At 30.5% G+C, this 27,498-nt stretch overlaps 1 protein-coding gene across 1 annotated transcript in view; it reads left to right on the forward strand.

Moving 5' to 3' along the window:
• Positions 1–3,364: 3,364 nt before the first annotated feature.
• LOC113516885 (ras-related and estrogen-regulated growth inhibitor-like) overlaps positions 3,365–27,498 on the forward strand; it is a 29,427-nt gene continuing 5,293 nt past the window's right edge. The window contains exons 1-4 of the mRNA XM_026901375.3: positions 3,365–3,566; positions 21,938–22,034; positions 23,684–23,740; positions 24,075–24,175. Coding sequence (XP_026757176.1) covers positions 21,962–22,034; positions 23,684–23,740; positions 24,075–24,175 — 231 coding nt within the window. The 5' untranslated portion in view covers positions 3,365–3,566; positions 21,938–21,961. The remainder of the gene's footprint in view (positions 3,567–21,937; positions 22,035–23,683; positions 23,741–24,074; positions 24,176–27,498) is intronic.

The following is a 27,498-nucleotide window of genomic DNA, read 5'->3' on the forward strand; positions in this document are numbered from 1 at the left end:
AATCTGTAAAAGAAATAGAGGGTATATATAAGTGTACACCAACTCAATTTAGCTGTTTATAATATTACTGCTTAGGATTGTTTAACATCCTAACCACCATCAAATGTAATCAATATTTTATAGGTGTTATTTTTATGCAGCTTAGAATGGCAAACTGACAGCCTACCTAATGGAGAATAGTAACCGTCACCTATTGACGAACATGAACAGTACCGTTGACATAACAGAGTATACTGTGTCGCCTATGATACTCTTCATAAGTGACCATTTCTGAGGACTGAGGTGTTATGCATTTGTACTCTATAATTTCTCCCTTAGATTTTTTTATGATTATGAATATTGATGCAATAAATCAAAACATAATATGTGAATAAACTTTACTAGAGGGAGACTTTGTACAAAAGTCGGTTGCTTGGGTACCTCTGTCCCATTCGTATTTCAACCGTAAAGCAGTTGTGTTTGCATAGCTGTGTTTTTTGAATGATATATGAATATTGATGTCCTCAGGAATAAATCATGGGTGAAACACTCTGTTAATGGTATGTGTCTAATAAACTTTCCATCAGGTGGGCCGTCAGCATGTTTGCTATATGCCTAAGTTGTATAAAAAAAAAACTCTAATGATAAACTGCAGAACTTCCTCCCTTTAGGAACTAGACTTTTACTGGCTCAATCTCTTCTTCTTCCTCTTCTAGACTATGCTGATGTTGCCTACCTAGATCCCACACAGGAGCTTCTTGATAAACTTGAGCGACTGTCAATGTATTAGATACATCTATAACCTTCGAAAGTATGACCACATATCAACCGTCAACTCAAATGGCTTCCTATCAGGCTACGGAGAAATGTCCACATTCTTACTCTTCTTTTCAATATCCTTTTTAATCCAACATGTCCACATTACCTTCAGGAAAGATTCAAATTTGAAATTGATGTTCGCCTGAGATGCAGTAATGACTTCATTATAGATTTGCCTTGTTTTAATACTCAAAGCTATGCCATGTCATTTACTGTACATGCTGCGTCTCTGGAATTCACTTTAATAACTTAAAGATGGCACAGTCGCTGAAATCTTTTAAAGCAGGTATCATAAAATTTTATTTTGAAAATCCCTCTTCATTGAGCCAATTGTGAATATATGTATTTATTATGTATACATGTATGTATATGTATGTGTATATGTATGTGTATGTAGGAGTGTATATATGTATGTGTATGTATGTATATATATGTATATATATATATGTATATGTATATGTATGTGTGTATATGTGTATATATGTATGTGTATGTGTATAAGTTTTTATTTATTAATGTTATATTATTATTAATTTACTTTTATTATTTACATATGTAGGTATATAGAGCTGTTTTTATTGTGTTATATATTCAATTTTTTTTTTTTTTTACTGGGTATTATTTAGTTTATCTTTAATTGTACGGTTATTACCCTTATACATTCTACAGTTTTCTTTCAGCTTCTCAAAGGTTGACTGTAAGAGATCCCTTTATGGGATAAGTCCGCCATTGTATACTAAATCATTTACTAGTATTTAATCTGACTTATGTACAATAAAGATTTTTACAATACAATACAATAAACCATATCAATAATAAATAGTTATGCGTGGAAACGATATCAATTTAAAATATATTTTATTCCTAAATGAGGTCAACATCTGTGTTAGTAGAACAAGTTGTATTTACTCGTTATTTCATTCAGTACTAACCTATATTATGATACTTTATGATACACCCAGCCATTACTTTAAAAATCAAAACAAAGTATTAAATAATAATTACTTTAGCTTTTTATTCTAAATAACTATACGATCGTGAATCAAAATGTCCGAAATTATTATTTTGAAATCATTAAGACTTCAAATAATAGTTTTAGATATTTTTTTATTAAAACTTCAAATTTGACTAAAATAGTATGGGATCAAAATGGGATTATAAAAGTATAATTAAAAGAGTTAACCATTGACGATTATATTCAATATACATGCAAAAAATACATTCAATTTAAGAATAGTTTCCTTTACACCTCCTTCCTCCCGAAACGAGTTAAAAATTGAACAAGGAAAATTATACTCAAAATGTATATATTATAATCACTATATCTATCTTTTCTACTAAAAATCACACAGACAATTTTCGGAACTTTAAACTCCATGTGGTGTGTGTATAAACAAAAATCTATATATGAATGTAATCACATTTCAAGATCCATAAATGAGTAATTCCTGTACACAATTTGCCTTCGATTAAATTATATCAACTATTATATGATTAGCAACATCTGTTAGAATTACATTATATGTTATATTTACATTTTCAATACTTGTAATATCATTATCATTATAATATGCATTATTAGAATCAAAATTATCATTTCCGATACTCCTATTGGTTATAATAACAATTGCGTCATAAATTTATACGACAAATTGAATAGAAATGAATGAGTGAGTGGAATCTGCCAAAATGTATGCGACGGCAAAGAATAAATCCGTAACTCGTAAAATGCAATCATAACTTCAGTAATCGGCACCTCGTAATAAATGGCGCGGATAAACCAATAACAATAAAAATAAGTAATTCGAGAAATCCAATGTTGTTTGAAGAAGTATTCATAGTATCCTTGATCTGGTTTTTTTGGCCAGAATCACTGTAATTACCTTGGACGTTTCTGTGATCTGTAAACTTAACACATGAGTGTTACAATCTCGATCAAATTCCCAGTTTTTTTTTATTAAATAATTTAGGTACCGTATTCTACGTTCTACTGTAATCTCAAAGTAATATTCCTCGGGCAATTTAATAAGTCTATAAATTTATGTCACATAATTTATTGTTATTTTCTTTAATTGCACATTTACAATTTTATTTGCCATTTATTAGTAGTCGTAATTCATATGGGTATATGAAAAAGACATTTTTACAATGGCTACGTACTGTTATAAAATATAATAACGTTTGTACTATACACTTAACCTAGTTCCCTATTTTTGAGCTAATGCTCTTCCTGCAAGGTAAGAAAAATACTCATAATAATTTCTTTTGAAGTTTTACTGTATGTCATATTCATAATTCGTGTTCTAATTAATCTAATGGGAGCAAACATCTTCGTCCATATATGGTCAGGTGACAAATACAAACGATTCGTAATCCGGTCATAAACGTTTAAGAAACTGGTCAGCTGTCGCTGGATGCAGATGGACCGAGATCAACGATCCCATTGTGTCGGTAAAGCAATGACAGCGAGAATTGGGCGCTGAATTCCTTCGATATTTTTGCATAAAACTCGAGGAAGGCGGGCGGCTCGTAGCAATACAACGTCGTATATATAGGATGGTACGGCTGCGCGTCGCCCAGTCGCTCGTGAAAGCTCCATCGAGCAAAACGTTGGTCCTGTGAAATATATCTGAACATTATCCATATCTTGATCTGAAACATTCTAAAGGACAGTGATAAAGGACACGTGTTGTGACAATTCTCTTTCGGGTGTCATTGTTTACCTGCTGATTGTAGCTGCTGTATCCGTTTGGTTTTCTAAAACACAGGTGAGTTCTATCATTATATTCTCATTGAGTATTTCATGTGAATTAAAATCGGCAATGGATTCAAATTCTATTGGTATATTGTTCTTTTTAAATGCATTTACTTGCTTAAATGTTTCGTCTGTAATATTTTCCTTTATTTAATTTCATTACATAGTTATAATTATCACGCCTGATCAATATCATCTCTACTGGTAAACAATTATATCATATAATCTTCATGACCATAATTTCAGCCGTTAATTGTCCATTGTGGGACACAGATCTACTCCACAGAGTATCATAAATAACATTTGATTTTTTAAAATAATTATCATAAACGTAAGGATCAAATAAAAATATTTGGTATATAACGGAATTTTAATAATTATACTGAATACATAGTGGTTTACCAATCTGCATTAATAATTAACATGATAGATATACCTTTAACTGAATTTTCATACTTAGCTGCATGCTTGCATGACCTAATTTAAGGCTCTATCTACTATAATACGTACATACCAATATGTAGCCCACTTGCAACTTTTTCCTTTTATGTGATACGATAATTTGTGTCGAATTATTTAAGACCTCTCAAAAGATAAAATAATTTATTATACTATACTATTTAATAAATATTATATTATTTAAATATTTAATAATTTTAACGTACATTGTATTAATGTAAAATAAATAATGCCTAAACAAAAAATGATATTAGACAATTTGGTATACAATCAACGTACTTGTCAGATTTGACGGGATTCCGTATACATTTAAATTGTTTCTCGACATGTGAGCTAAACCATAATATACAAAAATTGAAAGGTAGTTTCTTTTACATTTATTTTTAGATTAATTTTAAATAAATTATTTTTTCTTCTCATTAATTTTATATTAATCAAGCTACCTGTCAAAATATTTAATAACAGCTTATCCGTGGTTTCTGAAACATACTTTAGATAATATAGTAGTTTTATGCAAGTAGGTACCTCTGCTCTTTGTTCTGGAAAGAAATATCTAGTCATAGAGCTAAAAGTTTTTGAGAGAGCCTTATCGCATTATAAACTACAATACTTCTTCTTTGTTATATTATAGTGTCGCATTATTTTATAGTTTTTTATTACGTAAAGAAACCTGAATAACTACGACGCCTACTTTAACTTACAATAACGGTTAAATCATTAATACCTCGTTTAAGTTATAGTAACTAAATTAATGTCAACTAAAAATTCGAAGATAGCATTTATTTTTACATTAAACTAAGAACAATTAATATATAATTAAATATTTTCCAAAGTCTAAATCTTAGTATGTACCTATCTTTCAATATAATGATGAGAGTGCAATGGAATCGCACTCACTAAATGGGATCCAAGTTCCACAGAGCAGTTTCTTAATTCATTGAAATGAAAATAGGTATATAAAAAAGGCTCTTAATAAAATTGATAAAATATAATCAGTCGAGCAATATAATGCTTTATTGATTTACATAGCTATGTATTTTTAATCTAAAAATTTATTCACCTTTTTTTTTAATCTGCTATAATTTCAAATCTGCAATTTTGCCCAAAATAAAAAGTGCTATAATATGCATGTATGTTTATCTGTCTGCGTGTATGTAATCCTTTTTGTTAATGTAAATCCTTTTTCCATTTTAAGCATGATTAAACCCCCTGTTATAACCTCACTTGGACTCTTACGAATCTATAAAAAATGCTATATCCCTTTAACTATTCCCAAGTACTGTACTTAACAACATAACAGTATATTTTATTCTAATAAGATATTAATAAAAGAACTGACAGTGATATATTCAATATCCCATCAAAAATATAAATGTTAAAAAGGGCCTTAGCTCTTGGCTTGAACTTGATAGACTGCTGAATGTCTAGATTTATACTATATAACATTATATCAACATCTAACTATATAAAGTTGATAATGACAGTATCTATTTATAAACGAAAACTTCGCCTTCAAACAAAACTGTCATCCACTTTTACTCGTGAATAAAATCTTTTAACAAGTAACAAGTTGTTTTAGGTTCCTGCCAAGTGCAGATAGCCTACTTATTCCTTCTTGTCGTGAGATTATTCCACGATATTTAGATTAAACCTGCAGGCAAAAATAAAAAGATATAATCTTGTTTCAAAAAGTTGACGTGACAAAGTTTACTTTAATTTAATATATTTTTCATTATTATATAAAAAATGTAAAACACTTTTTAAATAATTGTACAATGAAGATTTAATACATCTGTAGGGGTTTGTCTCATATGGCATATCAAGTAATAGGTTTTACGTTTAATTTAGGAAACGAATAGTGTAGGTGTATCTATTCAGCTCTTAACTGTTCACTGCTGCCTTCCCCATAAGAGGAATTTTGCCAGTTGTAGCCACGCTTGGCAAGCGACTTGACAACCGCAGTTAGACTTTGGTTCGCTTAGCCTTTTTTATCTTTTCCTTAGGCGCCTCTTACGATACATACAGGAAAGGAAGGGGTGACTTATTCTATGCCAAGACCACATGGCAGTTTAGATGTGTCAGTAATAGTATTAAATGCATTCATGTTATTTTATTTACTTCTAAAAAGATTAACGTTCTAATACTATATATTACTAATCTCTTACTCGTACTCTTCGTAAAAATTCAGCCATTCATAGTTACGCCACGAGAAATAAAGACAAATTGAAATTGCCAAGAACACGACTAACAAAAACTATGAAACAAGGCATATATCTAAAAATAAAAATGTACAATAAATTACCCAATACAGCAACGCAATTGTCAATTAATAATATCTATTATAAGACATATTATAAAAAATAGCAGGCAATAAATTAACTCGTAATATACGAATATGCACATATTCACGACTGTCTTAAAAAGACCAGCCAGACATAATTAAAAAGGATTATCCAATAGAATAGGTAAATGACTCTTAGCGATATTCAAAGTTAATTAAACTTAAAATTTGCTGAACCACGATCAAAGATTTCAAACATTCGCAAATACTTAGAGCAGCGTTTAAATAAAGATCATCTTATTAATGTCTCGATTTACACCGATTAGATTAGAAGTTACTATCGTGATAATTACCATTTGAAGTGTTGTAATTACTGTACAACACGTTATGGGGGGACCGGCTCGTTAATAAAAGGGACTAATGGTGCCATTACAAGCAATAACCCTATCCGGCGACCTTCATGCGGTCTCCTTGGAAACCATCGTGGTTAATTCCTGGTAAATCCATCACGCCAACTAATCGGATTTCACTCTCACCTATTATCCCTACTGGTACCCCGCCAGAATATACCATAGCGTAGGCGGAGTTACAATTCCATTATCATATTTACATTCACAAAAATAACAGATGTATTAATCCAACTTTCCGTTCATCTGAATGAGACATTTTCTACTCGGCAACAGTTAAGTACGTCGGTTTATTAACAGTCACGTAAAACGTTCTCGCGCGCTCGCCAATAATCTTCCTAAAACATACTCGTTTATCAATGTAACCTTCATTGGACTACCGGCGGATTATCCGCGAGCCTTTACAAATTGTGATTAATTTAATGAAATGTACATTTTTTTAACATAAATGGAAATGTCAATGACATTGAATCTAAAGCAATATACTGCTCTACAATTATCACAATTAAATCATTCTATGTTTAGTATTAATTAAGGATTTTTTAATAAAATTGACTACGAACTAATTTTAATTTATTAATCAATAGAGTTTATTAAACTGTTAAATAAAAATTTTATTTTAGAAAGAACTTTGTTTAATAACATATAATAATCGATCCCAATGAATGACTTGAGATAAATCATGATCTAAAAAATTATCTTTAATAAACTAAAATCAAATTATCGACATTCTCATATTGACTCTGTACAAAATAGACTATCTAAAGTTCTAAATGCATTATTCACTGAATCATGCGGATACTCATATAATACAAGTAGGTGGTAGACGCTTCATATGTATGTATGAAACATAAAATTAAACATATTCTTGGGCGGATACCACACACTCCGGTATACTTCGAACTCTGTAGTTTGAGTGAGTTATTCTGTACTTAGCTAATTATGTCTAATATACTTTAATAAGCCACCATAAGGGAAATGAGGATTTTTATTTTATTTTTCAACTAATAGCGAAACAGAGATTTTGCCCATGGACTTTTTCTTACAATTAAACTATTTAGAAAGAAGTAACAATTGAACTTTACGTTTAATCTTATAGGCATAGTTAATATATATATAATATATATATGCAATATTTTTCCTTATAATAATACAAATTAGCACTAAAACAGATTTTCTCAAAATTCTAAAAGGAACATAATATGGATTTATTAAACATTATATAATAATATCTACCAAATGTACCTTTTATTAAAATACTCAGACATATTACTAATGATGAATTTTGTAACGGCAAAAGCAATGTAGATACCCGAGGATTATGCATGCAAATAAACGTCTATTTATTCTCATTTACACAAAGCGGTAACAAAATAAAGCCTGACAGGAGGGGTACCTTTATAAATAATTGGTAAAGTACTTTTCCAGGTAGGTAATTTGTCTCGCTGTAAATAAATCTGTTTCTATTATGGGTATTTTCTAAATAACTGATAGATACGTACTAATAGTTGTCCTTCAAGCATATGCACAAAATTTTCAATGACCAACTCCATGACTTGTAGCCTAAGCATCTTAATGTTTTTTTTTTTTTTTATAAATAGAATGCCACTATGGGATTAAGTGCTATATGATGAGAGTGTAAAATAAATATGGCATCCATTCAAAAGTACATGTTGTAGTTTGATTTCTGGGAACTTTATCACATTATTAGTTCAATAACGTCTCTTTTCATTGTCATTTTGTTATAACACAAAAAGGGCGCAAACTCAGCATCTATTGTCATAGAACTTGTTGGACGTTTCATATATAGTCGCATAGCTCGGTCCATTCACCGATCAGCAAGTCCGTTGCTCCTCATCGTGCCAACTATGCGAAGCATCCGACTTTATATTCGAAACGAGCGGCTGCGATTTCAATCTATGCGACAAATATGTAAAAAATGCATCTGGTATTCAGTTGCAAATATTATAATAAAAAAAACTCATCGCCACTGATTGTTTTACACAAATGAAAAAACTTGACGTTAATATTGACAATAATAATAAAAAAAAAAACCAGAATAACGTTAAACCCTTTCGATAAAAAAAGAAAGTGTAATTAAAAAATCGCCTAAAAAGCTTTTTCTCTTTAATCAATCTATTACATATTGGCTAAATTAAAAACTAGTAGAGCAGTGATCATGAAACAAACAAATATTTATTTAATATTTAAATAGTGCACCTTCCGCTTTTTTATGAGGCTTCCAAAAAAAAGTTGTCCGTTCATTGTATTTTTCTTTTCTTGTAATGCAATTACGATGCTAATCCTGAACCGATTTTAATAATTATTTATGCAATCTAATGGATTCTAATTTATTCCCGTGTTGGCCTTACATTAGTTTTGTAACGTTTAAAGCTACCGTTCTTCATTGCGGAAGACAAAAAGCGGCTCGCGAGGCGAAATCTACTTATAGACACATGATTCCGCGTTCTAAATTCATATATTTTCAATTAAATGTGTCTACGAAAAATCTCGACATAATCGGAAAACAACGGTGTTTTTTATTATGATTGATTGATTACTTAGTTTGGTAAGTACACATTATATTTTAATGTAATAATTACTGGTTTAACTTACGTTACTTAATTTTACGTAAGTTAAACCTGTAGTCATACCTACTCAGTGGTCACTGTTTATTTTTTTGCGGTTTATTATTGATTAAAAATTAACGATGGCAACATTATTCAAACAAAATGTTTTATCAATTTGTCTCTCAGATTGGTAACTAGATAGTTACTATAAGGAACCTATATTTTGTTTAATTTTGCTACACTTTGTTTATTTAAACAATCATTCTTAACAAGAAGTTCTCGTTTTTAGGTTAAACATCACTTACACGTGTCAAACAGACGAAAAATTTACGGCCTATAAACAAAAAACATCTGTTGTATTGGCAATGTAAAATTATTTAATCCTAGTGAATTGAAAGTTAATGATAGTTCCTGTAATTAAATTGTTAAAATAAGTTTCAGTTTTAAATAGGTTTCAATCACTTCTATTGGAAAGTTTCGATTTGTCGGCGGCTGTTTACCTGTGATATTGCTGGCATCTGTTAAAATCAACGATTTGGTTCTTCTTTGATATATAATCTAAATATCCTCTTAGCGACGCGATGGTTTGTTTTAGCTATAATCCATTCACACTAGTCTGTTAATTTTCCATTTGATGTGGTAATACTCGTAGAGAGAGACAGAATGAATTTCAACTGATATATTTCTTGAGTTTTATGAAGGTCATAGAAGGTCCTATACATATCTATTTATATGATCAACGAATAGATAAACAGACATGCGGAAATTGAAAACTAGACTTTTCAAGCTTCAAAACCCTTTTTTTAAATTTCCTGTACGATTATTTTTCACTGAAATAAAAATGTTCCCTTAATTTTTGCGAGGAGTGTAGATAAACAGACATGCGGAAATTATTAGAATTTTATTTCGGCTATTTTTAACTATGTAATCTAATAATATGAATTTACACTCAGAAGAGGCATTTAGCAATAGTCGTAATGTAAAAACTTATTTACATTTACTATCTTTAACGGACATACTTAGTCCATGTTCGCTATTTAAAGTTTTACTAAGCGTACGTTGTCTTACTAAAAAATTAAAAAGTAAAATTTTGTTTATCATCAATACAATTGTTATCGACTTAAATAAATATTATTTAATCAAGTATTCCACTTCAATTGAATGCATATTAATATCGTATTTACCTTTGTTTGAATATATCGCAACGTTCTTACATGGCTAAATATTTACATTTTATCTTGGAGCAAAGTAAATTTATAAAAATGTCCCAAGAAATTTTTCGGGTAGCTGCTTCCATCCCACGCACCCGTATATTAACTTTGTTGTTTAACTACCTAATATTAATTTGAGTCTGCGTGCTCAGCTATTTAATTAGAACCATTTATTCATATTGTACATATAGGCGAAGGACGACGAAATGAAAACGACTTTTGTACATACAAATTATGCACTTGAAAATTCTCATTACCCTAATTTTATATTGGGATTGTAACCTCTTGTGAGTCAGCCAAACATTGGGCAAGTTTCATAACTGGGTTAAAAGATTATTGTTAGGTGTAAATAGGTCAAGTTTAAACAAATACCGACATTAACAGATGAACTTTGTCAGAATATAAACTGCGTATATGTAATTTAAACATTCCATTGTTTACATATTTGTACAGTGCTGTACGGAAATATTTTGTAAAGTAGCCAGTAAATGTAGCCAGTAACTGCTTTCATTATTAATTTTGCCCGCTCAAATGTGTTCTGCAAACAATTTACTGAATAACAAAATTATTGAATATTTTTTAAAAAGTATTATTCCATTATTTAATAATAATAAAAACAAAATTTATGCAAATTTATATTATTGTTTTGTATTAAATTGTATTCCACTCAAAAGAAAACGTTTCCAAGGTATATTTATTACTTTGTACCTACACACGATTTGCTAAAAATATCGCTATCATCAAAGGATTCGTGTAAGGTCATCGACTCCTGTTAAATGCAATATTGTTTTTTTTTTCTTCTACGTGGCTTCTTTATCAAAATTGTATTTTTCCCCAAACTTATTTGTATGGACGGGTTTCATTCTCAATGAGCAAATTCACTACGTAACATTGTACCTAGTTACATTTAAAAAAAAATTCATATATTTTTCTTAAAACTAATTATAATTATAATCAAAATTTTATTATATAATATCTACATATGTATATTAAAATATAGACCTAAAAACCGAAAGACAGACTAGTATACAGAGAACATGTGTACATACATACATACATGTGTATCAACGCGTGCGCGTACGCACACTTACGAATTATTACACCTTGGAACTCTTTATTACAATATGTTATTGATCGTAAAACAAAATATGAAGTATGAAACGCAGTCGTTATCACCTCGAACCAGTGAGTTTCACATCAACACCCCATTGCGTGCCTGCACCACTATGGAACGGAGGTCAAGTGTACGGGAATTTGTAAACATTCGAAATAATATTGATCAAACCTTCACAATCCATTCTTATTTTATAAAAGAAATGCTTATATTTCAACTTCAAGTTTGTACTGCCAGATGTTCCTCGTCTGGTTTCTTATAACACCGAATATCTCTGCTTTAGGACTATGATGCAATTAATCTGATTGTGTATTCAGTTGTGGTTTTATTGTAGTTGCTATATTTAATAAATAGATAATATAACAATCACACTAAGTACAAGACCACACTTTGTGATATATCATCTATGAATATAATGTACCTATATTCAAAAAGAACCTACCTCTCTGGACTCTCTATTTTTAAATTATTTTGTGGCTTGACTTACTAAGGTGCAGTTGTATACTAGGCTTTGGCATCAATAACATAACAAATGTTCAAAGTATAACTTTTCGTTTTGTTTTTTAATCAGAAAAAATATATCATTGTCGAACGCAGCACATAAATAAATACTCAATATGCCTATTTTAGTTTTAAATCATATGAAAGTGAACAAGTTCATTCAGGTGACTCGGTCGTAGTTCATCATGGGTCAAGTATAGCGTTTGTTAGGAACATCAAACAACTTAATTGTAGACTTAGTGATTTGAATTTACGAACTTGAGAACTGAAGGGTAATTACCTGTTTGTCTACACATAAATACAAATGGCTTCTCGTTTATAGCCTATACGGTACCTATTAATTCAAGAAGTCAATAACTTTTGGTGTTAAACGTGGTTTGATCAGTATGATAATTAATTTTGTAACTTTATATACATCTACATCTCATACTACTTACCTTTCTGCTAAATTAGCTTAATTTACTGGTTCCGAAATAAATCTAATAAAAAATTACTCTATGCTTCTTCTTTTATTCAATTCCTTAAAGCTGAGCGTTGTGATCTTTTCTCTCCTTGTGCCAAATCAAAGCCCAATTAGATCCCTTTTGGTGTTATTTCGTATAGCTATAGTCTGTCCATCGGCTGTTTCCTGTCCCTACTCTTATTGTGCTTCACGTAGTCAACTATTATAAATTTTTCAGTTTTATGAGTCCACGACGGATTTATAGTCCAAAAAAATTTTCTTTACATTTTTTGTATCATTGGAAACACATTCTATAACAAACTTGTGTATAATGTTCTGAAAATTTAAATAATTAAAGTCATTTTCAGCTGACGCTGATACTTTTAAATCTTTAACATTCTTCCTCCATTTTTTTTATTAATTTAAGTTTGAAGTTAATTAGAAAAATAATCAAATTTCTACTCATTTAACATTTATGTCGTCGCCGAAATTTCTCGATTGTAGAGCGATGACTTCTAAGGTTCTTGTCCTCATTACGACGAAAGCAAGTATCTTGAGACAATTTAAATAAGCTTATTATGAGCCAAGAAATGTACACTAGAAAACACTAATATTATTTCTAAACTTTGTCTCCATTAAAGATAGGTTGATAACTTAATAATTAATATATTTAAAACTGAAAAAAAAAAAATTTATGACTTCGAATAAATATACAGACAATTTTTTTAATGTTGCGTTTTAAAACATATTATGAGTATGTAACTAGAAAAAAAAACTAGAAACCAAAAATAATGTCCATAGAATTTAGTCAGATTTGTATCATTATTATTTTATGAAGAAAAATAAAGTTTAAAATGTCAAAAAAAAAATTAAGTGTTGATGTCGTAAAACTTCCACTCCAATGGACTAAGCGGTAGCCCATGCCAATATCCCATTTGTTTATGTATCTCTTAAGGTTTACCCAGCGTAAGCCATTAAATTTACTATTTTTAGCTACGTGATTACAATACATTGAAATATCTACTTAAATACAAGTTTAAAAGTAAAAGTCTTTCGTAAGATAAAATATCTGAATAATAATGAAAACATCCAAATATGTTACGTAATTTAAAAAAACAAAAAGAAGAAATAACCAGATGCAGATAACTACTTTGTAATTTATACTATGTAATGATACAGCTTACTTTTACTATAATGTAAGAAAATGCAATAGTATTTATTACTCATGTTAACCAGAAAACATCATTTATGTTACGAACGCCAAGAAAAATTTGCTTCGTATGACGTGTCCACGAACGACCTCTATTTCTAATCACGGAAATATCGGCATTGTCAAAACAATACGATACAATTAAACAATGTTGTTAAAACATCAAATTTCTTTCATACTGCGTGTCATAGTGTATTCTGTAATATCCATAGTGTTGTTCAAGTTTATAAGTGATGGTTACCAATTTCCATCAAGTGGGAAGTCTTACATATATTTTTTTAAATAGTTGATAACGGAATAGTAACCCCCCCCCCCCCCCGGCGCTAATGGTATACGCTGGTAGAGCACCAGATAGATGATAATGAAAAGGTAGGTCAGTTAGCCTGTCGTGATGAAATCACTTGGAATAGTATACGACAGTTTCCAGGGGGAACCGAAAAGAAATCGACCAGACCTGTATTGCTGACAATGGGGATACTAATCCCCATTTTTAATAATCTATTATCCCCCTAGTCTTATATATATTAGAGCAATATACATATCTTAATCATCATACCAGCCGTTAATTGTCCACTTCTTGTTTGTCATTCTAAGTTGCATAAAAAAACATAGGCCTCCTAAAAGGGGGATTTGCCAGTAGTTGCCATGCTTAACAGGTGGGTTGACAACCGCAGTTATGCTTTGGTGCTATTATGAAAGAATAAAAGAAGAACGCTGCTGCCCATCTCTCGACCATTAAATTCTTTTAGTCGCCTCTTACGACACTCACGGAAATCTTTTCCCAGGGGTAACCCTTTCTATGCCGGGGCCACACGGCACTATATATGGTAATACTTCGTGATGTCATAAGATATTCACAAGATTTATTGCCTGCTTAGATATAATAACGAATATTTAGAACAAAAAATAATATCAGACAGGAAACAAGGTATTTGTGTTTTAGAAATCGTTTAGTAGGTTTACTATCGCTTTGTTTGTTTTTCTTTAATAAAAAGTATAACCTATCCAGTTTCCTAATAATATTGTTAAAATTAGCTAAACAAGAATGTTTACGCGTTTTATATTTAAGTAATAAACATAATATATTTTCACCTGTAACCTTTACCTGCCTATCCAAAATTTTATTCCTACCAAATAATATACATTCTATTTCACGTCCCTTACAAAATTACCAAGGCATTCTTTATTTATCTTCCTCGGTGTGGCCTTCTTCGTCGTCCAGTGTCATGACGCAATGTAACGCTAACCAAGGTTTCAAGGCCTTTGCAGTTAACCTTCGAATATCCTGCGGGGGAATTAACGCGCTTGCCTCGTCGATTAACGAGAAGGTCGCGTCTTTTAACCAAACCAGAGAGGCTTGAGGAGACCTTCGAGATTGTCGCAAATACATAAATGAGTCAGAAAATTTTCCCTTCGGTAACAACAGACATGATCGAGACGAAGGTCGTTCGATTTATCGCATTAGGTACGTATTGACAACGATAACGGTCGACAAGTGTTGATACCATTATATTCCATGTTCTATATTAGCTTATGACAGCGAATTAGCTATTTTACACTAGTCAGACAAGCGTTTGTTATTATTTATTTGTATTGATCCGACTCGGTGTCTGAAATTGCGTACAAATTCTCGCGGGGTGTCCCTCCCACGCTGAGGCTTAGCACCCACTTACATAGTAGTATGATCTCTGCAATGGAGCCACGATTTAATCCCACGCAATTGAATCTATAACCTTTTCAGACCCTCAATTTATATCAGAAATGAAATGACCCAAACTTACACCTTAAATTAAAAGTTAAATTAAACCAAGAGACTTTTATAAAGTCATATGCATTTGTACTTTAGATGAATAATACCGACATAAGAATGCCTCTTTACAAATGCTTCTACAAAAATCGATTATACTCGTCCGGAAATAATTTAGCTCTACGAATACTGAGTTTCAACTTTATATGTCTTACGACTTATCTCACATACTTAGCGTTTTAAAATACATAGCTACTACATATGTTAGACTATATATTACAGATGAATAAGTACCTACACCGCATAAACAGCAATTAGCTATCTCAAACATGCAATTACTTACACAGTTTTAACTCGTGCACTGAGCAGCAAGCATTATCACGCATTTTGGGGATACCACCGTCTCTCTGTGCGATTTCCGCCCCCGCGGCTAGCGAGTGACGGCGCGTGTTATCCACCTAAATTGGTACACGTGAGAACACATGCTGTGTGCCCTGAATTGATTGCTGTGACATCGTTACCCGCTATTGGGACATATACAGAAAGACAGATTGTATTATTTTGAGATTCACTAACGAACGTCATCAATTCGCCATATGTAACCAATTTAATGACGCCACGTGTAGCAAATACTTATGAACACATTATTTATACATTATTTTATATACAATTTGAGTGATTGTATGTAAATGAACAATTGTATTTTGTCGTACTACATTAAAAATTATGTAATGAATAACTCTACTAAACTGTAAATATTTTCAGCTAAGTACTTGGTAAACTATCTACAAAATTTTCATTTGCCGTAAAAGAAAAATATGATATTAAAAAATAAGAATTATAGGAAGATATAAACACATAAAATGTTTATTGACGAATTTTAAAGTAAATATTTTAAATAAGAATCGCTGTATGCAACACGTGGATATGCAATATAAGTAATTTTCATTACAACAATTAATTTAAACTGACAAATTTTCAAACATCATTTTCAGATGAGTGGAATAAAATACGCTTTTTTATTTTTAAATATGAAGGCTTAAAGTGCATAGTCGTTAATTTTATTAAGTGCCATGAACGTCACAAGAAAAATATACAAATTCAAAATGCGCTGCCAAAAAAAACCGCCCAATTCCCGTCGCGGAGCCGCGACATAATAAAATTGTATTCTGTGGCGCCAAACATAAATAAGTCCGGTCCTGCTGTCACCGCGCGCCGACGCGCGGGCCCAACTGAAAAATTACGCCCAATAGTGATGTCGCCAAGTTTACTAATTTTATCTCACTAATATTATAAATTTATATATCTGTAAAGATATCTGAATGTTTGCCATTCAACCATGCATAAATTGGGGGGAAAGGGATTGTTAGTAATGGAGTCTAATTGACCCATTGCTAGCAATATATCCTATCAGGTCGACCTCCACGCGGTTCTCTCTGGAAACCGTCGTGATTAATTCTAGTGGAATTCATCACGATGGGCTAACTGACCTGCCTTTTCATCCTCACCTGTCATCCCTCACTGGTGCCCCGCCAACGTATACCGATAGCGCAGGCGAGGTTACCATTATATTATCACCCATTAAAAAAAAACATGCATAAATGTTAAATTAATTGGGACGAAAATTGATGAGCACATGAGCCATATTAAGATACTTTTGTTCCAAATCACGAGTACAAAGCCATTGATTGCGGCTAGCCAAATTATGTTTTAAAAATATAATAAGATTTCCGAGTATGTTTTTTCTTAACACTATTAAGCACCATCTATCTATTATGTTTGTATTATAAAATAATTATACAATATTCCCAGTGCCATGGCAACAAGTGGACAAAGTGTAGACACATTTTATCATAATAGATAAATACATCCAAACTTTCATATTCCCATGATTTATTTAACTAAAATATATAACAAAAATTAATTATATGGTAGCGATATTAATAGTAATATCATCGATATAGACCGCCTGATAAAATGTTAAAAGGTATTACATCGTTACATAAAGATAAGAGAATTCAGCACGTATAAACAACATGACTTACAAAAAAATCCTAGTACATTTCGTCTATGATTATCTTGTATTAACCTAACTATCTCCCTCACTCATAAAATCACGCTACTTAGCAAATAATCAATAATTTAGACACCTTTAATTACATAACACATTTAATGCACAACTTTTTTATTATTAAAATTAATCTGACATAATATCCATTACCTTATAAAAATAAAATGTCAAGGACTTGTTCTTTTTCGCTTCCTTATGTGGAAATATTTTAAAAGTTTTTATATTTTTCCCGAATAATATCAAAATAAAAATTCCAAAAATAAAACATTTGCGTAATAAAATCTACCTATAATATAAAATTTGTAAGGAAAAATATCAACTTCTCAACGATTATGTAATAAAATTATCCTATGTAACAAATACATGAGACATTAATTCAGTATTCTATTGCCAGTATTCTATTAAGATATTCCTTCTGAAACTGACAATCTATCTTTTTCTATTAAAAAAATACTATTCAATCTATAGATTAAATAGTATTTTTTTAATATAGGGAATAAAAAAATACGGTTAAATGTAATAATATATATAATCAAAAATAAAACATTTCGTAATAAAATCTACCTATAATATAAAATTTGTAAGGAAAAATATCAACTTCTCAACGATTATGTAATAAAATTATCCTATGTGACAAATACATGAGACATTAATTCAGTATTCTATTGCCAGTATTCTATTAAGATATTCCTTCTGAAACTGACAGATAGATTTCTTTTTCTATTAAAAAAATACTATTCAATCTATAGATTAAATAGTATTTTTTTAATAGAAAATTTATTCCTATAGGGAATAAATATTCTCGGATATTATTTTCCTCTATTTCATCATTATCATATCAGCGGTTAAATGTCCACTTCTGTACATATGCCTCCCTTTATTGGGGAGTTTTGCCAGTGATTCCCACGCTTGATAGATGGATTGGCATCCGCAGTTAGACTTTTGGTAATGTTTTAAGAAGGAAGCCGCTGCTTATCCCTCCACCATTACGTGTTATCCTCTATTTACTTATATGTAATTATATTTCATTGTAATTTTCATATGATAAAGCACGGTAATCAAGGAATAATGTCTACAGTGTATTTTATGCTCAAGAACTGCGTGCTGTACTATTCTAATCGCTTACCATCAGCAAGCTGACAAACTACTTGATGATAACTGTCATCCACAGATATGAGCAACACTGAATACACTGTGACGCTCATGGGTTGAAGGCTTAACTGAAACACATAACTATGCAAATATACCCAATCATACGACTTTTGTACAGAGTCTCTCTCTCTCTGATAAAAATAAAATATTCTATTTATAAATACAAACAGTAATACAAAATATTATGAACTTTATTCGTAACAAAAGGAAAGTTCTATATAGAAATTGCGCGTCGTAGACTGTTTACGTTTTAGGACACCTGTTATACACCCATCCGATTCATTATGTTGTAAACAATTTTCCCGTCCACATGTATTGTATTGAACGGTTCGGTCCTCATTCAATACACGTCGGCGTCGAATACAAATGAATTTACGTATGCTTACATTTTCATTTATAAACAAAACAATGTTGTTTACGTCGAAGGCAGGCTAATATGAATACGGATTATGTCCGGAGATTAGGTCAAAAATAAATGAGAACAAAATCTATTAAAGGTCTGATAAATATAAGTTCGTTTCATAATAAAAATGTTGCCTTTATACTTAAAAAATAGACGGAAATAATAGTATGAACCTTGACCATCGTAATCTGTCATTATTTTGACGTTATTATATTTTATATAAATTTATATAATGTATGAGTACAATAAAAATACATATTATACTTGCATAATGTACGTATTTATAATAAAATATCCAAAACTCCAAATTACAAAGACGTTAAAAATGTAATTTCAGAGTCAATATCTTCATAATAATATAAATATAATAATACAATTAAGATGCGTAATTATAATATAAATTTATTTACGTATCTTAATTATATTTGAAAACACTTTCTAATTAAAATCCCGGAGGGCAGTAAAGGAAAAGACGCATTAAGGGTGCATGGCTCTCCCCTGGCCTTAAGGCTTAAGGCTTGACGGACCAGGATAAGAAAACCTTGACCAAAATATCAATGAGATACAATTTCAAGTAGTATGATGTTTTATAGTATACTTAATGGACTAAAAGGAAACTACAAAGAAAGGAAAAGTACATTTGGATTTTTCTACTTAATATTTTTTCTTTATTTTATTTAAATATATTAAACAACTATCACAACAAACAAATACAACAAATACCGGTGTCGTAATAGGTCAATTAAAGTAATAATTACATAAATCAAACATCCACAAACTATCTCATCGACATAACGTTGTTGTCAACAAGGACCTACCTACGGTATGAATACGTCGTATTGACGAGAGAATGTTTTTCATTTACAGGGTTATTCAACCATTAGTGTAGGCGCTGACGCAGGATTTTGCTCTAAATATATAATTCCTCTCGCCTCGTTACCCTCATGTCGCAGTAAAATATTTATATGTATATAAAAATTAAATACAGAGAACATCAATTAGTCGGATTTTTTTTGTCCTTGAAGAAATTAATGGTCATTATATTATTATTAGTTTGCATATATTTAAATAGATTGGACCGTTTTCATTTATGACTAGTGGCCGGCCGCGTCTTGGCCTGTATATTTTAGTTGTAATATATCAAAAACGAATCACCAACATTAATCTCGTTTAATCCATTACATACATGATCTATCTACGTGCCAATCATCTAAAGTCATTTAGTATAACGGAATGCTTGTGAAAATATGTGAATAGTTATTTTGTAACGATTAACAAGTTACATAAAAATGTATCATAAATACTATACTGGAGAATTTTATATGTGAATTGTTTTAGCTTCACTTCGTCCAGGTGACTGGAGTATGTTCACAGACCAGGATAAAAAGTAGCCTGTGTCCTTCTCTATCTATTACAGTACGTATACACCATATTCCTTAGCGTTTGATTAAGGCGCTAAATGGTAAAACTCACGGTCACATTTATAAAATTAATAAGCATTTCTAGGCCGTACACATATGCACATTTTATGTTTCAAGCTTCAGGTTTTTATATCAGTTGACTATATCTCAGGCGGGCTATCAACGTGTTTGTTATTTACGAACTTTATCATTCATATTAATCTTAGTCGCATGATATAAAGTTACCGAAAGGAAATAAACATTTTAGTTTGAAAGAAAATATTAATAGACACATAATACGTAAACAGTTCAAAAAATTTTGCGTTATGAACCGTACGCCTCGCTTTTGCGTCAATAGAAAATTTGTGGTTATGTCATAGGAGATTATAGTGTTTTATATACCCAGATCAAAGTACAATTAAAACACTATTAAAATTATGCTAAAGGTTCATTCATACTGCATCATCACGACTAAACCTAATAATACATCAGATACTCTTTGGCATGGCAGTAACTTTGAAATATTTAGTCTAGAATTTACGAAATATTTCAGGTGATAAATCACTTCAAAGATATCATATCTTTTATCACTACGAGCATATTATGAAATTGTTATAACTAAATTAATCCACAAATAACATAAATGATTCATGTGACGTATTTTCGCAATGGACGTCATAACAGAGTGCGACTAATGAATGAAACTGTGGCTCGCCAACTAGAGACGGGACGAGACTTTATCTCGTTGTTATTTACCATTTGGAACTCTCTCAACTAATAATTATATGTGTACTAAATAATCAAAATATTTCTTTTATAATATGAACTTATGAAAGAATTTAGTAAAAGTAGCCAAGTATTTAACCATTAACTGTTGCTGTAATCAAATTTATTTGATTCAGAAAATAATTTAGATGTAATATTAATGCAAAGCCTGTTAAATAGGAAGTAAAATTAGAAGATTGAAAAAAGTGGAATTCGGTGTATTATACGTAAAGCAAATACGAATGTAGATACGCATTAAAACTGTGGGCGGATATCGCAAATAAACCTCAGTTGATCGTGTTTGTTTCCCGTTCTATGGCTAACGTAAATTTTAAACACAGTTTTCAATTTTATGTGATCAACAACATTGCGAAATTAATAAAATATAATAAAAAAATAATAATAAAATAACAAATAATAGTACGCTTAGATGTAAACTATTATTTACTACGTTTTAGCAATAAAATCTTAAAGTATACGACAGTGGGTAATTACTAAATAAATACTCACATTTTAATTTACACATTAATTTAGTTTGATAAAATGTATTGAAAACTATCATTATCATCTATCAGCCGTTATCTGTCCATTTCTGATCATAGTCTGAAAAATATACATATATACTTAATGTTTTTTCTTTTGTTGTTTCAGAAAATAAGGCAATCAGTCAAAATCATGAGAGACGAACGCGCGAGCCTACCGCGAGTGCGCATTGCCGTCATCGGCAGTTCAAGAGTTGGCAAGTCCGGTAAGAAAACATACAAAAATACACCTAATACATAAACATTGTCTAACATTGTCCATTCGTATAATGTTTTTGCGAAATTTCATCTCTCCGGTTATTTCGTCTTGCGACCCAAATTCACAAGAATCTGTCATAATCTAATTGGTTTCATAAGCCGCCAAAAACTTTTATCTTATTTCCCTTGCGTTACTTTTTATAAAAAAAAAAATAAGGTTGCTCTAAATATTTTTTATTTTTGTTCATATTTCTATTTGTATTTTTTTTTACATTTAATTAACGTGCTGTGAGTCAGCCATTCAAACAGGAGAAACCAAATAAACTAGTAACGAGGAAATCAATAGAACCCGTAGGACCTTCCGATAACATTGTAAAGCTATTTTTAAATTTAATTGAATTTCCAATAATGTATACGTAACATGATTTAATAAAGGTGTATTAATAATATTAGTAGTCAATTTTAGTCAACAAATCTTTGTGTTATTTACGTATCTGTTACTTATAATCTAAGGTGTTACTGTTATGTCAAAGTAAAAGAATAGTCAAGTTGTAATGGATTATAGTAGATAGTGATGACTTTTTTGCCACAGCGATACAAAAACACTGAAAACATCTTTATTCGCTATCGTGTTAAAATAAAAACGAATACATATCACAGAGCAGATTTTCAGCACACGACTTTATTAAATAAAATGAGAACTCTAGTTCAATAACCTATTATTGGAAGAGTTTAGAAGAAACCCTAAATCAGCCCGAATTTGGATGTTCTAGTTGTATGTGTAGTTCCAGATCCATAAGTTGTCTGTATTTTGCACTAATCCTAGTTTTTATAACAATTCTAGTTTAAAAACTAGCCGGTTTGTGTAAATAATTGCAACTCACCCGCCACATACCGATGGATCACGTAATCTTTATTGAACACTATATTTTATTTAACATTCCAATCTACTATACTGAATTACCCATCAATCAATCAATCTGTTCACGAGTTTGTACTACAAACTACAAATCAGCTAACTCGGTCACTAGTGCACTATCCAGGTCATACGTCTATCTATGTGTATTATCACAAAATAAATCTCGACAAAGTGACTGGTAATAAAATTTGTCATTAAAAAGAAAACTCCTCTTAGATAGATAGGTTCTTAATTTGTAAAGTAAACATGTTATTTGTCTATATGCTATTATTGCTGCATGTATTATCATAAAAAACTCGACGAAGAATTGATCAGTAATAATACTGGTCATTAAAGAAAAACTCCTTATAGATACTTACTTTGAAAAAAGAACGTTTTAAAAAAGCAAAACTCTTAGAACCATAGACATTTATATTGAATAACGTACTTATAACAACTAGTTACACTCATTGCAAAACTATTTATTTACACGTGTTTCATGTGTACTCTTTAATGCGAATCTACTAATCAACAGACATTTTCTCGAACTTAAAAATTCCAGGACATGCATAATTTTAGCATATTAAAAACAATAATAAACTTTTTTACGAGGCGGACAGCTGCCATTCTTGATATTGGTGGGTTTACTGGAATATACAAAATGCTTGTTACTATTAAAGAGCTTTCATAGTGTATGAATAATGCTTTTAAAGTTGTTATTATAAAGATTTAAAAATAAATCTGTCTTCTTTGTTACAGCGCTGATTGTGCGTTACCTAACTAGGAGATACATCGGAGAATATCACTCCAATACAGGTCAGTTTAGCTTACGTAAAAAATATTTCTATAAATCTGTCATTACATGATAGTTAATAATATAGGGGATTATAATCTTCATCATATAATCTGTTGAAAACATCACATGTTTACAAAAGTGCTGCGTAGGTCATCAAACCTTGTTTAAGTAATAAACAGAATGCATAAAAAGTTTATTAGCAAATAATTAAATTATTAAATGTTTTACAACCACAAATTTTCCTTTTTTCAACAAATTGTTTGATTAGATTTATTCCATTTATATTAACATATTATTAAAAATATTTTTATTATTGAAAAGATTTAATGTCTTATATTTTTTTTATTCCTGCAGATCTTTTGTATAGACAAACGGTACCCATAAATGGAACACCGGTGGAATTAGAAGTAATTGACGTCTCTGGCTCCAACTCCGACAAATTTCCAGCTGAACAGGTAAATTATTCATAAATTATTTGTTGTCATCAATCATATTATATCATATCATATAATATATATACCCAAATATAGTAGAATGTAAGAAACTTCTAATTTCATAAACTTGAAATACTCACTTATATAGTCACAGTAGCCTTTAGACATTAATGTACCTACAGCATCATGCACAACAGTCAGTGATGCCTCCGTTCTCAATCATTTCACTGACCTACCTTACCCACCACAGCTGCTTGGCAGCAAGAATACATAGAAACTTTACATAAAGTCTCTAGTCCTTTATCATACATACGTAATCGTATCACATTTTGTGGTAACTCGCGGACCATAAAAAAATTGTTCTAACGTTTTATATACTCGTAAACTTACAACCTTCGCTTTGACCGTTCTCAGTTTCAAAGATTAGGGATTAATACTAGGCCATATAATAAAATGTAGGTTAATGTAGCTGAACAGACCTTGCCACAATCAAAAATTCTTATTTTCACAAATATTTACGTAGATATACGACTTTTAAATGCCCATGGGACGACCTCTGCTGGTTAAACAATAATGTTTATTAAATCACCAAGGGATTAGGGATGTCTGCGATGTAACAGTAACATCAAGGTTGATATTACTAATTATTTATTTCATTTTATTTATCTTTACAGCCAACACTAGAAAACAAGCATATATTCGCATATTTTCCAGTTTTTGTTCATTAAATTAATTCACAATCATTTGTTTTGTTTAATGAATAATTGTAAGTTTGAAATGAGCGTAACCTGAAACATTTCTACTATTGTGGTGGTTAAGTATTTATAAATTTTAAATATGTGTGAATAAACAAATGTGGCATATTCTTTTTTTATGCGTCTTAGAATGGCAAACAAGCATATTCACACAGTTTTAACACGAAGTACATCAATCAGCCAAAACCTTTAAATTTTATTAATATTGCAGCGGATAAATTATATAACCCTATAACAACAAACAAACCTCAGATGATCTCAATCTACTTAAGAATGAGTTCGAAATAATAAATAAACGCCAAAGTTACATGTAATTTCACGTACTCTTACGCCCTAGACAATAAATCAAATATACGATCGCGGTGTGCCCTTCCGCAAACAAAATACGTTATTAAACGTAGACTGAACTCGTTTTATGTTAGAACAAATAGGTTAATCGTTGCAAATATAATATTAGATGAAAATGTGGCTCGAGACGATCCAGTGACCTGCAAGCGCGTGCACTGTGACTCATTTCTGTTTACAGTAGCACCGCTGCGGTGTAACCTTTAAAACACGTTCAATTACTCTATACTCATTTCAGTTTCTTCTAGGGTTGCCAACTTTTTTTGGCCACATATATTTACATTACAAGAAATATAGCGCATATTTTAAAGAAAAATGTTAAATAAGATGGTAACAGCTAGGGATTATAAAGATTATTTTGTTATATTTATTAATATAATATACTATAATATGACCAATATTTACTGATTTAATTAATACACAAAAATAATAATAGTCGATAGTATTCTATGTATTGTATTTTTCTTATATATAGTATTTATATTTATTTGCATGCCACATGGTACAGATTAGTTGTTACAGTAGGTATAATAGGTACATAAGACCTTATATGTTAGTATGTTTTTATCTGAACTTGATCAAAATATAATAGATTTATAACATACATTCAACCTTAACAGTCAATAAGTACACCGGGGTAAAATATTATAAAATCTATTATATTGTTTGAGTTCAACCCTAGCCTATTCTAATATTTTTCGAGTAACACCAGACATTAAGTTAGTTCAAAATATACAAAACAACATTAAATACAATACTTTTCCTTGTTTTTTATGAAGCCTAGATATGTCAGACTTAATGAGTATACAGTTTTTACTTTTCAATCTAACTTTGTTTTCCGTACACTGTTTTATGACACACACGAAATTTAATGTGACTAGTTATTGTAGGTTAAATGTAAAACTATAATTTTGAATTATTACCAACCTACTTGAATTTACTGCGTAATTTTCAAATAAAAAAAAAAACATATTGCAACAGAAGTGGAGAAAGCGCTTTCAATGACAATAAAATTTTAATCGAAGATAATAAAATTATGAAGTTTTGTTACTATTTTATAAATCTTGACATAAATATGTTAATCAGTACATAATACAGTATTGTCGTAAAAGTCTGTATTTCAATCACATTTACTAATGAAGTAGAATATTTGTACAACCTCTGAGAGGCAAATTTATCTTACAAATTACTTTCATGAGTATCTTTACTTTGGATATCATTATTTCAAAGTTTTCCTGTTTATCTTAACCGTGTTTCAAATTAACAGTCGTCAATATAATATTCATACAGTTTATGTATTATTTATTCCTTGAATAACACATACGAAACCAACTGAGTTCAAATGAGAAGATATTCAATTTCACAGTGTTTTTGTTTTTTTTTTTTACTTTTTCATTAAAATAGTAATTTTTTTTATAAATACCTTTTATTATTAATTTATCAATATCAATCAGTATCCTTGATATTAATTTTATTTCATTTTATCCACATATTTAATTAAAATTTAAAAACTTAGTATCGGTTGTGAGTTTAACTTCTACTCATATTAATTATATTAAACAGAGTTTATCAATATAAAATCTGAAATTGCTGTGGTAACGGTAAAATTATTTTCAACACAAAGACAAAATGATCAATCATAACCACGGAACTTCGTTATTGCGAGTTGGTCACATTTTGACAATTTTATAAACTCATCATAATCATGATTTATAACGTATTCAAATTAAACTGTGCGTAGTAACAAATATAAAAATACTTGGGACTTTCGTGCTCAAACGGCCATTCATCAAATTCTTGGAGTATTTTTGTCCTCGTCCGGGATTACGGTTCCAAGGTTTGTTGTGTTTGTCGTGGTTTAGCGAATCTTACTTCATTGCGTATTCACAATGACTGATGCTAATCAGAAGTTGTCCCACCGCGTGGGTGAGCCAGTGAATCGTTCGTACAGCTAATTTTAACACGGAATGTTGGCTCCGACGCAGTAATTAATCACACACATACTTCTCTACTGTCTAGTCTTTTATCCGAAGTGTCCTGTCCAGTATTTTTAGGAGAAATATTATTACTTTTTTCAAGTTATAACATTCAGCTATCAAAAATTACCTGACCGAGTCTAAACATTTAAATAAACAAACATTATATAATTATCAGGAAATGTAAAGTAAAAAGCCAAACATTTAAACATTTATAGGTTGGTTTTTAATTATGTCTAAAATATTCAACATTTTAATTAGGAAATAT

The sequence above is a fragment of the Galleria mellonella genome, unplaced genomic scaffold (genome assembly GCF_026898425.1).
Source record: "Galleria mellonella isolate WM207_F2 unplaced genomic scaffold, CSIRO_AGI_GalMel_v1 utg93, whole genome shotgun sequence".
NCBI lineage: Eukaryota > Metazoa > Arthropoda > Insecta > Lepidoptera > Pyralidae > Galleria > Galleria mellonella.